Source organism: Heterocephalus glaber, unplaced genomic scaffold (assembly GCF_053883595.1).
Source record: "Heterocephalus glaber isolate CG9 unplaced genomic scaffold, H.glaber_assembly_v1.0 deba00001555, whole genome shotgun sequence".
In the NCBI taxonomy this organism is placed as follows: domain Eukaryota; kingdom Metazoa; phylum Chordata; class Mammalia; order Rodentia; family Bathyergidae; genus Heterocephalus; species Heterocephalus glaber.
In genome coordinates this window covers 1,832,736-1,845,218 of record NW_028258346.1, presented here as the reverse complement: position 1 = coordinate 1,845,218, position 12,483 = coordinate 1,832,736, and the positions used below count along the sequence as shown (strand labels likewise).

General features: G+C 35.8%; 1 protein-coding gene across 7 annotated transcripts in view; it reads left to right on the top strand.

Moving 5' to 3' along the window:
* The window catches only part of Rad54b (RAD54 homolog B), a 94,970-nt gene that overhangs the window by 53,723 nt on the left and 28,764 nt on the right, over positions 1 to 12,483 (top strand). For 6 of the 7 annotated variants that reach the window (XM_087190618.1, XM_087190615.1, XM_087190616.1 and 3 more), the window contains 4 exons: positions 2,923 to 3,117; positions 4,156 to 4,437; positions 7,819 to 7,981; positions 11,127 to 11,352. In XM_087190618.1, the coding sequence (XP_087046744.1) occupies positions 2,923 to 3,117; positions 4,156 to 4,437; positions 7,819 to 7,981; positions 11,127 to 11,352 (866 nt within the window). The remainder of the gene's footprint in view (positions 1 to 2,922; positions 3,118 to 4,155; positions 4,438 to 7,818; positions 7,982 to 11,126; positions 11,353 to 12,483) is intronic. The other variant, XM_087190617.1, reaches the window with a different exon arrangement.

The window sequence follows — 12,483 nt, the reverse complement described above, 5'->3', positions numbered from 1 at the left end:
TAGTGTTTAGAATCTCTATGAAAACAGTCATACCGTCTGCTGATAGTTACGGCTTTGTTTCTGTATTTTTGATCTTTTGGCTTATAAAGATTTTTTTTTTTGGTACTGGGTATCGAACTCGGGTCCTTGCGTTTGCACAGCAGGAGGCAAAACCACTGAGCTAAATCCCCAGCCCTGGCCTATAAAGATTTTGTCTTCTTGTAGTGGCTAACGTTTCCAGGGCAATATTGAGTAGAAGGACTCATTCTTATTCTTTTTTTTTGGTACTGGGGATCGAACTCAGGACCTTGTGCTTTCAAGGCAGATGCCGGAACCACTGAGCTAAACCCCCTGCCATTATTCTTGATATTGCAGAATTGTCTTGATATTGCAGAATTGTCTTGATATTGGAGTACTTTCTTTTCTTGATATTCTTATTCTTGATATTGGAGTATTTTTCTTTTTCCACTTTAATGGTGCATTTTAAAAGCTAAAACATTATTTGGCTTTAGTTTTATAGTTTTTTTTTTGAGATAGAGTCTTGATATGTTGCCCAGGTTGGCTTTGAACTCAGATTTCTGTGTCATCCTCCCAAGTAGCTTGGATTAAAGGTGTGCACCACCATACCCATCTGGCAGCTTCTATTTAATATCTTCCATGTGTCAGGAGTGTACTGTATAAAAGTCATAGGGAAGTGCTCTCCAGTTATGTGAGAATGAGATTTTTTTCTGACTTCAGCTAGATTGTCTTTTATATAGCCACTGAAAATCTAGTGTACTAATTAGGTAAGAAGGAGGAGCTAGAACTCAGTATGGGGATGGTCATTATTTCTCATGGGATGCCAGTGTTTTATGCTAGTCCTTAAGGGGAAAGGAGGGGGTAAGAGAGGAAATAAGGTGAAGCAAAGGGGATTTTGTCAGTAGGGTCAAGTGTACTTTGAGTTAATATGATAGTGTATTTGGGTTGAAACTCTTTTAAGTTACCATTATATAGAATGTCATATGTGCCTTCCAGTCTATTCTGCCATTGTTTTTTGTTTTGTTTTAAAGACTGAGGTATAATTTACATGTAATAAAAATATATAACTCTTAAATGGTCAGTTTGGTGATTTTTTTTCCCCCCTAATTTTACCCGCCCATGTAACCATCACTGATAATAAGTTTTCTCCTATCCCTTTCTAGTCAGTTCCTCAGTTCTAGAGGCAGGAACTACTACTTTCTGATTTGTATCACCATATATTAATATTCTTAATGCTGGAATATTTTCTGTGTTAGACTGTGTGGATATATTTCCATAAGGTGATACTGGAAATATTATTGAGAAAAGCAAACTGTATAAGAAAATAATTTTTATTTCCTCATCATATACTACTCAGTCCTCAGAATCATTGGGCCAACCTGATTACTTTCTAATTAGGAGACACATGTATTTTGTTTTAATTTTTTGGTACCGGGGATCGAACTCGGGACCTTGCACTTGTGAGGCAGGCAGTGGAACCACTGAGTTAAATCCCCGGCCCAAGACACATGTATTTTAATGAAATTGTTTCATTCACACTTTGCTGTTTTATATTTGTTTTTATTTAAAATCATATACTGGATGATCTAGTAATTACACTTCTGGATATATATACAAAGAAAATAAAATCAGTATATTGAAGAAATACCTGCATTCCCATGTTCATTTCCATATTATTTACAACAGACAGCATAGGGAATCAACCTAAGTGTCCATCAATGGTAAATAGGTAAAATATTATGTACAATAGAAAACCATTTAATGAAGGAAATCCTGTCATTTTTGACAATGTGTATAAACATGGAGGGAATTAATGCTAAGTGAAATAAGCCAAGGGAGGCAGTGAACTCAGGGAAGTAGAGAATGGAATGTGTTCACCAAAAGATGGGGTCAGGGTGGAGGCTGGGGAGATGTTGGTCAAAAGATGCAAAAATTCAGTTAAGGAGGAATAAGTTCAAGAGCTCTATTGTAGAACTTGATGTCTATAGTTAACATATTGCATTCTTGGAAATGGTAAGGAGGTAATTTTAAATATTTTCACTGAAAAAATATGTGAGGTAACGAATGTTAGCTTGATTTAATTATTCCACATTGTATTTGTATATCAAAACATCATGTTGAATACTGTGAATATGAAAAAAAATAATGTGAATATGTACAATTTTTGTCAATAAAAAATACATGAGGGCCGGGGATTTATCTCAGTGGTGCTGCTGCCTGTTGTGCAAGCACAAGGTCCTGAGTTCGATCCCAACCAAAAAAAAAACATAAAAAAATTGGATTTTCTTTCAGAGAATTCTGCAGTCTTACCTTCTCAACTTTTCATGTCACTATTAAATCACTTATCAAAACATGATTTTAGATATTTTAGACATTGAAATTATTATTCTTTTTTGAGACAAGGTCTCGCTATATAGTTCAGGCTGGCCTTGAACTCACTGTGTAGCCCAGGCTGGCCTGGAGCTTGTGTGATCCTCCTGCCTCAGGCTCCTGAGTGCTGTGATGACAGGTGTGCGCCACCACGCCCAGTTGAAATTCTTTAATTTCTTGAGTTTCAAAATGTTTACAGTGATTATTATGTTACTCCACTTCAAATTCAGTTTATATGATTTACGGATGATGTTTACCTTCATTGAATTCATAATAATGCTACACCTGATATTTTGATTTCTCAATTTCTTTTTTATTTTTATGGTACCGGGGATCGAACTCAGGACCTTGTGCTTGTGAGGCAGTTGTGGTGCCACTGAGCTAAATCCTGGCCCTCAGTTTCTGCAGTGGTGACATGAGCGTGATTAAATATTCCTTTATACTGTTCCTTAAAATAATCTGATATTCTTGTGCCTTTTTTTGTTTAAATGACCTTGATACTTAGACATTAAAGACTTCTTTAATAATGTTTTTATTTTATTTTTTTCATTCTAGTTCATTCAGCCCTTCAAGAAATAACAGAGTCTAAGGGACAAGAAGAGGAACTTGATAGCCTAGTTAAATATTTCAGTGTTGTTTGGTGCAAGGCTTCAAAGAAAAAACACAAAAAGTGGGAAGGAGATGCTATTCTTATTGTGAAAGGAAGGTCATTTATATTAAAAGATTTAGAAGGCAAAGACATTGGGAAAGGTATTGTGATATTACCTAATGTTTCTGATTTTGCTTAAATATTTGTATATATATCTGGTTATACAGTTGCAATACAATTGGGCTTTATAAAGAGAGAGAGCAAGATGGCCTTGCATTTTCATGCTGCAGCTGTACGATACGTACAATTCATAGTAGTGAGCCCAACAAGCTTATGACTTGTACTCGCTCATGAAGGTGAATTCTGTCATTTTCTCCAAAAGCAGTCAGCCACTTATATAGTTGTTTTGGCATTCTGAGATTAAGCAGTCTGTCTTGGCGCACTTTTTCTTTTTTTGCAGAATGCTGAGTGATTACATTTTATAAGGTGTTGATAGCAGGATTCTAGTGATAGCCAATTTCAGTACTAAATAAACTGGTACTGAAAAACTGAGCAAGGAAATAATGGCTAGGCCTGATCTAGGTTAACATGTCTAAATTGGGGTTTACCGTTAATTTATGTTACAAAATGTTGCCAGAACAACTTGTACTAATACAAGTTAGCTTGTAAGTTCAGAATGCTTAATACCATAGGTTTTTTTGCATTGTCCCTTACTCAATTTTGAGTGTGGCCAACTTATAAAATCTATATTATGTGTTCATGCTTTCACTTCAAATGTAGTTTTTGTTTGTTTGTTTATTTATTTATTTTTTTGAGACAGAGTCTCACTATGTACTTCAGTCTCGCCTTGAACTCACTGTGTAGCCCAGGCTGCCCTCAAACTTCCAGCGATCCTCCCGCCTCAGCTTCCAAATTACAAGTGTGTGTGCCACCATGCCTGACCTAGGCTATATTTTCAATAATAAAAAATACTTGCATTCTGTAAAGCATGGCTAATTTTTATAGCTGAATCATTTCTTTTGAGTTTTTAGGAATTTTTTCTTAATTAAAATGATAAATTATGTTTTCTGCCTAGAGTTATGTAAGAGTACATGCAAAACACAATTTTCATTGTGTTCAGTCATGGGAAGGAGGCTATGTTATTATTAAGTCATCTTGGGGTGTCAGTTCAATTAATTGTTTTCTTTCTCATCTTAAAGGTATTGGATATAAATTCAAAGAGCTTGAAAAGATTGAAGAAGGCCAAACACTGATGATTGGTGGAAAAGAAGTAGAAATCATAGGTATAATCTCTTCAGAGGACTTCAACAGTGGCAGGTGTTTTCAGTTTGGAGGAGGAAGTCCTGCTGTCCCAGGTTCTTCTCAGACTGCCACAAAGCAATTTTCTAAGCCTTTCAAAAGTGTTTGTAAACCAAGTTCAAAGAAAAATATACGGGATGCTTTCCAAAATTACAAACCACGCCATGACCCATACACACCAAGTAAGGTGTTAAAAATAACTTGAATATTCTGCTTTTACTGTCAAGAGATTTTTGTTAGGTGAATTGAAGTTTAGATTTTTTTTTTAAACAGGTGAAAGTCTATTATTTTTAAGATACACAGTCTGACATAGAGATAATGTTGAAGCCAAATAACTTCAAGAGTTTGGGAATTATTTAATATGTAAATATATAACCTCAAAAGAATAATCAATATTAATTATGCCTTGGAGGAAAAATAGGTAACTTGTAGATGTATACATGCACATAAGTATAATTTTGAATGAAACCTGACTTCTGTACTAAGGAGAAAAATTAGTAAACCTACTCTTCATAATTATTATACTTCTGGATTGAAGATTACATGCTGAGATCACATGCATTAGTGTATTACCTTGTGGAGTAGTGAGATGGTACGCAAAACCTGAAAATTCAGTTTAATTCAATCAGTTAATTTTCAGAAGAGTTTGATTTAAAATAAAATTTGCATTGCAGAATGAAACCTGAGCTGTTTCTGATTGTTCTTTTATTCAGTTATTTTCTTACCCAGTATTTCTTGATTGCCTTTTATGTATTGGACCTAGAGGTAAAGCTGTTACGACAGACCCTGATTTGGTGAGGATTATGGATGAAAGTATAATGTAGTAGATACAAGAAGGAGGGAAAAGAGGCTTCTTTTATACTAGTGGCAACAATTATTTTTTCCTGCTGCCATTATTATGGAAACATAAATTTTGAGATAAAGGGGCCTTTGAGATCATTTAGATCAGTCCCTGCACTCTGCATTTGAGGGAACTGGGGCCCTGGGAAGAGAAACTGACTTAGGTAAACTGAGTAATCAGTCACATAGAAGAGAAAACCCCACAATTAAGTATTCCTATTTCTTCATTAATTTATCCTAAAAACTCAGTTGAAATATGTAGAGTAGTTGCTTGTGCTTACAAATTTTTCCTTTTTTTACCCAAATATTTCATGTGTCCCACCAACTCCTTCTCTTTAATCTCCTTTCTCTTTGCCTTCCTCTTACACAATAGAGGGCTGTGGGGAACGGAAAAGAGTATTATGCTTATTTAATCAGACTTGTGGTTTTGCCACTGAACTAACTAGTTTTCTGACCTCTTTGAGTATCACTTACGTAATGATTTGCTTGTTCATGTGGGTTCTAATAACCACTTCAGAGATTAGAGTGCTGTGTGTGTATTTGTAGGTATATATGTATGCATATGAGAGCATTTTGTATAAATGGTTGATTGTTTTTACTGTGCCATGGATAGAATTGGGTTGTACACTCAAAAGTAATCTGTTGCAGTACTAAGGATTGAACCTAGGGCTTTTGCACTGAGCTACATTCTCACCCCGTTTTAATTTTCTGTTTTGAGACATGGTTTCACTTAGTGGCTAAATTGCCCAGGGTGGGCTCAAACTGTCCATCTGCCAGTCTCCCATGCCAGGAGATTTTTTTTCCCTTAAAGATGAACCTTTTAAACTGGATGTAGTGGTCTGTGTCTGTGATCCTAGTACTTTAGGAGGCGAGACAGGAGGATTGTGAGTTTGAACCCAGCCTGAGCAACTTGGTGAATTAGTGAGGCTTTGTCTCAAAATAAAAAATAAGAAAGGGCTGGAGATATAACTCAGTGTGACAGCTTTTTGTTAAGTATCCAGTAAATTCAATAATCAGAGCTGGGGATTTAGTTCAGTGGCACTGTGCCTGCCTCGTAAGCGTAAGGTCTTGAGTTTGATCCCTAGTACTGGGGGAAAAAAAATTCAGAAATCAAAAAAAACGATGGGCCACTTATAGAGGTTAGCTTTTTTTTTGGTACGGAGGATCGAACTCTGAACCTTGCACTTACAAAGCAGGCGGTGGAAACACTGAGCTAAATTCCCGGCCCTAGAGGTTAGTTTTTTGTTGTTGTTATCCTGTGGTCCTGTGTCCTTGAATGAACAGTATGTGTTTTTCATCTATATTCCCCACTTTGTCCCTTTTAAAAGATAAGGGGAAAAAATGGGGCTAGTTCTTGGTTGAAATTCCTCAAGGAGTATACTCTTTTTTTTTTTGGTACTGGGGATCGAACTCGGGACCTTGCACTTGCGAAGCAGGCACCGGAACCACTGAGCTAAATCCCCAGCCCAGGAGTATACTCTTGATTTGCTACTGGAATATAGAGAAAAGCCAAGGGCTAAATTTTCCATTTTTACTTTCTAATCTCCTACCTATCAAGAATTGATTTCAAAGAAGGTTTTTTTTCGAGTTACTTAGAAACCTAGGAAGAGCCACAGAAAACTTGTCCTTTGGGTAACTGCTAATGGTAAATATGAGTCTCATTGCTATGATCATGTATGTCCAGATGGATGAACATTTATTTAGTCTACTGGAACCTAGTTCTTTGTGTCTTCCCTTCTTTTTGTTCTTCTCTTATTTCCTTCCTGTTTATTTTTTGGATCAAATTGAGTTTTTATTCATTCTGTAGACAAATAAATATACCCCTAAAATAATTTTATGGGGTTATTATCTTACTTCAGATTTATCAATTGAGACTTGCCTTGAGGTATATTTGATTTTGCCTTTTTGGGTGATGTTTTAGTAAACTTTAAAAATTGTTTTAGGATATGTCTAAAAAAATTATTATTTGATGATTACTTCATACTGCTTTGCACAGTTTGACTTTTATGAATGTAATAATTTAAGCAAATAATGATGGCTGAATTAATGGAAAATTTATTCTTTCTCAGTTTTTATTAATAGGAGTAATGATCATTCTTAGTGTGTGCAGGACTAAAAACTAAAAAAAAAAAACTTTACGTTAAGTTTGGGAAGTCTTTTCAGAGTGAGAAACTGTAAGCACTGGCAGGTGTGTCCTGGCAAAATTCCCACCTGTGCTTTCCAGGGGAAAGAGGTTTCGTTTCCCTGCATACTGAGCTACTAAATATTATGGCTTTTCAAGGTAAAAGTGAATTTCAGGGATTTTTGAAGCACTTTTGGCCATATGAAGTTTTTTTATTTTTTTATTTTTTTGGTACCAGCGATCGAACTCAGGACGTTGTGCTTGCGAGGCAGGCAGCAGCACCACTGAGCTAAATCCCTGGCCCTGGCCATATGAAGTTTGAAAAGTAGTAAGGCATGAGATTTTCTTTTTTTTGGTACTGGGGATCGAACTCAGGACCTTTAGCTTGTGAGGCAGCCAGTGGCACCACTGAGCTATATCCCTGGCCCATGAGATTTTCTTTTTTGATTTTGTTCCCTTGTTAGCATTAGTGTTACTAAACGTTGTATTTTTTTGTCATGATTGCAAACGGTTCCATTTTAGGGATAATGAAAACAAGATAATATAGTTGCCAATAAAGTGAAATTACAGTATAATCATACTTTTACCTTTTTTTTAAAAGATTCTCTTGTTATGCCACGACCTGACAAGAATCACCAGTGGATGTTCAATAAGAACTGTTTTCCTCTTGTGGATGTAGTGATAGATCCTCATGTTGTACATCACCTTCGACCACATCAGAAAGAAGGAATCATATTTCTTTATGAATGTGTAATGGGTATGAGGTAGGAAAACATTAATTTAGTTTAATATGAGTTTTGATTTAACCTGTAACATGTAATGATTTTTTAAGAAGAGTTTGATATAATAAGTCTCAAGGGTACACTATGAATTTTAGTTATGAGATGTGATTAGGGCTGGAGATGCAGCTCAGTGATATAGCAATTGCCTAGTGTGTGCAAAGCCCTGGATTTAATCCCTAGGACTGAAAAAAAAAAGAAAAAAGAAAAGGAGACTGATACTTCATGTTTGTGTTTATTCCAAAAGTAGTATTAAGCCCCCTTTTGAATTTTCTGATTAAAGAATAGTAGAATCAAAAGTCCCTGCTAATATTTCTTTCTAGTCTTTTTTGCATTTTTTTGTTTTTAAATGAATAGGCTCTTGAATTTAGATTTGTTGGAGCCAGGTATAGTGGTGTATACCTCTAATCTCAGCTACTTGGCAGGCTGAAGTAGGTGGATTGCAAGTTCAAGCCTGGGCAATTTAGCCAAATCTTGTCTCCAAAAATGAATGAATGAATGAATGAATGGGCTTGGGACATATTTCTGCACTCCCTGAGCCACATCCCCAGAATCCCAAAAAACACCGAGCAAGGGCCAGGGATTTAGCTCAGTGGTCCTGCCTCCTACCTCACAAGCGCAAGATCCTGAGTTCGATCCCTGGTACAAAAAAAAAGTGTGCACCACCAAAAAACACACAGCTACAACAAATCATCCTTTCCCCAAACTCAAAAGAGCCCTCTGCCTGATACAAATCAGAGGACACTGTCTCCTGGAAACTTTGAACTGAACTCCCTTCCCACCTATATTAGTTTGGATCTTATCTCTTCTTTCTCACCTTCTGAATCTAATCAGACCTGAACTTTATAATTCTTTTAACCTCCTAAATGTAACTGGATGCCTAATCTTTTCTGGCATCCCGCAGTAACTGGTGACATCAAAACATCATGTTTTATATGCACTATTACAATGGCTCCTAACTTGAGTTTCTGCTTCTGATCCTTCTCAAATCTAATCTGCTTATATCCACAGTTTGAGGCATTCCCTTACTTGGAGTCATTCCAAATTTAAAGCAGTTTGCCCGTATCTGTGATCCTCATTCCACTGGCAGTATATGGGATCATTTTGAGGTGATATATAGATAAGATTTGTTTTTAAATTTTAATAGTAGTATATTTAAAGAATTACTAGAAAAAATGGCACATTAAATTTTTGTTCCAGATAAATTGTGCTTAGAAATGGTTTTCAAGTTTAAATTAAAAGTTAATTTATTTAAAGAAAAGTAAATAATAGGGCTGGGGATTTAGCTCAGTGGTACCACACCTGCCTCGCTAACATTAAGGACCTGAGTTCGATCTCCGGTACTGGGGGAAAAAAAAAAGTAAATAATAGCATAGTATTGCATATATAGCAAAAACTTGTGATAATAGTAGTGAAAAACGCTGTTTGAGAGCTGCTGATCTACCAGATACAGTCTGAGTTCTCCGGATAAGCACATTTACCTTCTTCCTACCTTGCCAACTTTGTATCTTTATATCTCCCTTCTTGGAATTCAGTTCAAGTTCCAACTATATTGAACTGTGTAATTAGTGCATTGAATTTCTATTTACCCTCTAAAATTGGCCAGGGTGTATCTTCTTAATGAAGCAATGCTCTTCCTTTCTTCCAACCGTGAAAGGTTGGATTTTTTTCCTCTGCTCTTCATATCTCATTTGACTGACAGTTGGTGTGCACTGGCAAATTATTTAAAACAATCACAATTCACATTTGTGCTTTTTCTCTGTGTATACTTTGAAATGGAAAACATAAAAATTGCTTATTGGTCTTTATTTCTACTAATAAGAAATATAGTATGGTTAGGCTGGCCATGGTGGCATACACTTATAATCCCAGCACTCAGGAGGCTGAGTCAGGAGGATTGTGGCGAGTTTGAGGCCAGTCTGGGATATGTAATGAGTTCAAGGCCAGCCTGAACTATATACAGAGATGCTGTCTCAAAAAAACAAAAATAGGGTTGGGGATTTAGCTCAGTAGTTCTGCCGGTTGCCTTGAAAGCGCAAGGTCCTGAGTTCAATCCCCAGTACCAAAAACAAACAAACAAAAAACAAAAATAGGGATGGGGATTTAGCTCAGTGGCACTGCACCTGCCTCACAAGTGCAAGGTCCTGAGTTTGATCCCTGGTACCAAAAAAAAAAAAAAAAAAAAAAAAAACCAAATCAAAATTAACAAACTATACTTATATTTTGGGTAATATTATCACTTCCCTTAGAATTTATAACTTTTTAATATATAGCATGTAGATATTAAAGGCTTTATAAAAATTCAGGACCTAGTATTTCTAATGACATTTATTTTAAATTGTGTTAATTGAGTAAGTCTGTAGGATAAAAGATTTTTAAAATTATGTGGATTAGATCAAGTAGTTTGTTTATTTATTTATTTATTTATTTATGGTACTGGGGATTGAACTCAGGACCTTGCACTTGAATGGCAGGTGTAGCTCCACTGAGCTAAATCCCCAGCCCATTTAGTTTATTTGAAAAAATTTTTTTTATTATTGTTTTTTTTGGTACTGGGGATCGAACTCAGGTCCTTGTGCTTGTTGGGGAGGTAGTGGAACCACTGAGCTAAATCCTTGGCCCCATTTAGTTTATTTTTTAAAAAGTACGTTACAGAGAGCTCTTTTGGTTGAGCACTTAATTTTCTGCCAGCATGATTAATTTTTCTTGTTCTAGGTTAGACTTATTTACCCTAGAATAAATTCAGCTTAATAGATCTTTTGATTAAAGTTACAATATATTTTAAACTGTTTTGATATTTAATATTGAAAATTATAAGAATTGTTCAACTGTTAGTGGTGAGAAACACTGTTATTGTTAAATTAGCCAAACATAGATATAATGTTGCAATTAACCTAGTCTTCAAATATGTACATGTGATAGTAACAGATGATTTAAATTCAGCTCTTTAATTTCAGATTGATGTTTTGGTATAAGATGCAAAAGAGGTATATTATAAATCAGCTGAATAAAACGTTAGGAAAGGCTTCAGTGTCATAATTATAAAATATCAGTTTCTGGTTTCTTGATGGTTTTAGAAGAATAAAATGTTTTTCTACTCTGATTAAAGGAAGTACACTTTTTCTGACAGAATGAATGGCAGATATGGAGCTATTCTTGCTGATGAGATGTGTTTAGGGAAAACGTTGCAATGTATTTCGCTCATCTGGACCCTGCAGTGTCAGGGACCCTATGGAGGCAAGCCAGTGATAAGGAAGAGCCTAATTGTTACACCCGGAAGCTTGGTGAATAATTGGAGGAAAGAATTTAAAAAATGGCTGGGAACTGAAAGGATCAAGATATTTACTGTTGATCAGGTAAGAGACTTTTATAAGTTTAGCCTTAGTCATCCTTCAGATCTCTAGCTTTTAAAATCAATAATACAGTTTTTAATTTTTTCTGTTGTAGTTTTTCAAGTTTATGTAACTTCCAACCCCGTTATGCAAAATTGTGGTCTTGGTTTTGGGTTGCTCTGGACTGAATGTTTGGGTTCCTCCCAGATTCACATGTTGAAGCTCTGACTCTCAATATGTAGATGTTCCTTAGCATGCGATGGGGTTTTGTAATATTGTGACTGAACATGCATGTAATACTGAACATTATAGCCTAGCCTAACTTACCTTAAATATGATCAGAACACTTTCATTAGCCTACAGTTTTGTAAAATCATCTAACCAAAAACCTATTTTATAATAAGGTATTGAATATCTCATGTGATTTATTGAATACTGAAAGAGAAAAACAGTGGTTGTATAGATTCAATTTTTTTTGGTACTGTGAATCAAACTCAGGACCTTGCGCTTGAGACACAGGTGTGGTACCACTGAGCTAAATCCCTGGCCCTTGGATTCAGTTTTATACATTGTAAAGTAAAAAATCATTAGGTCAACCATCATGAGGTCAGGGACCATCTGTAATAGTTTTAGGAGGTGGGGACTTAGAGAAGTAATTAGGCTTAGATGCAGTGGTGAGGGTGGAGCCCTATGATGGGATTATTGCCCCTGTCAATAAATGAAAAAGCACCAGAGCTTTTTCTCTTCACCATTAGAGGATAGAGCAAGAAGGCTTCCTTCTGCAGTCCAGGGAGAGGGTCATCTATTGTTTTGACACCGTGACCTTAGGTTTCCCAGCTTCTGGAACTGTGGGCAATAAATATCTATTATTTAAGCCACCCAATCTATAGTAATTTCTTCTCATAGTCTGTGCTGATCAAGACATGTTAAAGAGTTAACATGTTCAAATACTTGATAAGTGGCTGTCAGAATAGTTTGATTTCACATACAGTATACATTGGTCATTAATTGGTTCTGGGAGGTATAATGAATACCAAACAAATGGTTTTGGCTGAAAAGGGTAGCGAGTCAGGAGGCAGTTGACACCAACAAGTTCTAGTTTTGTGTGTTGAGTACCAAACTATGATGAATATTGGAACAAAATTTTCTCATCAG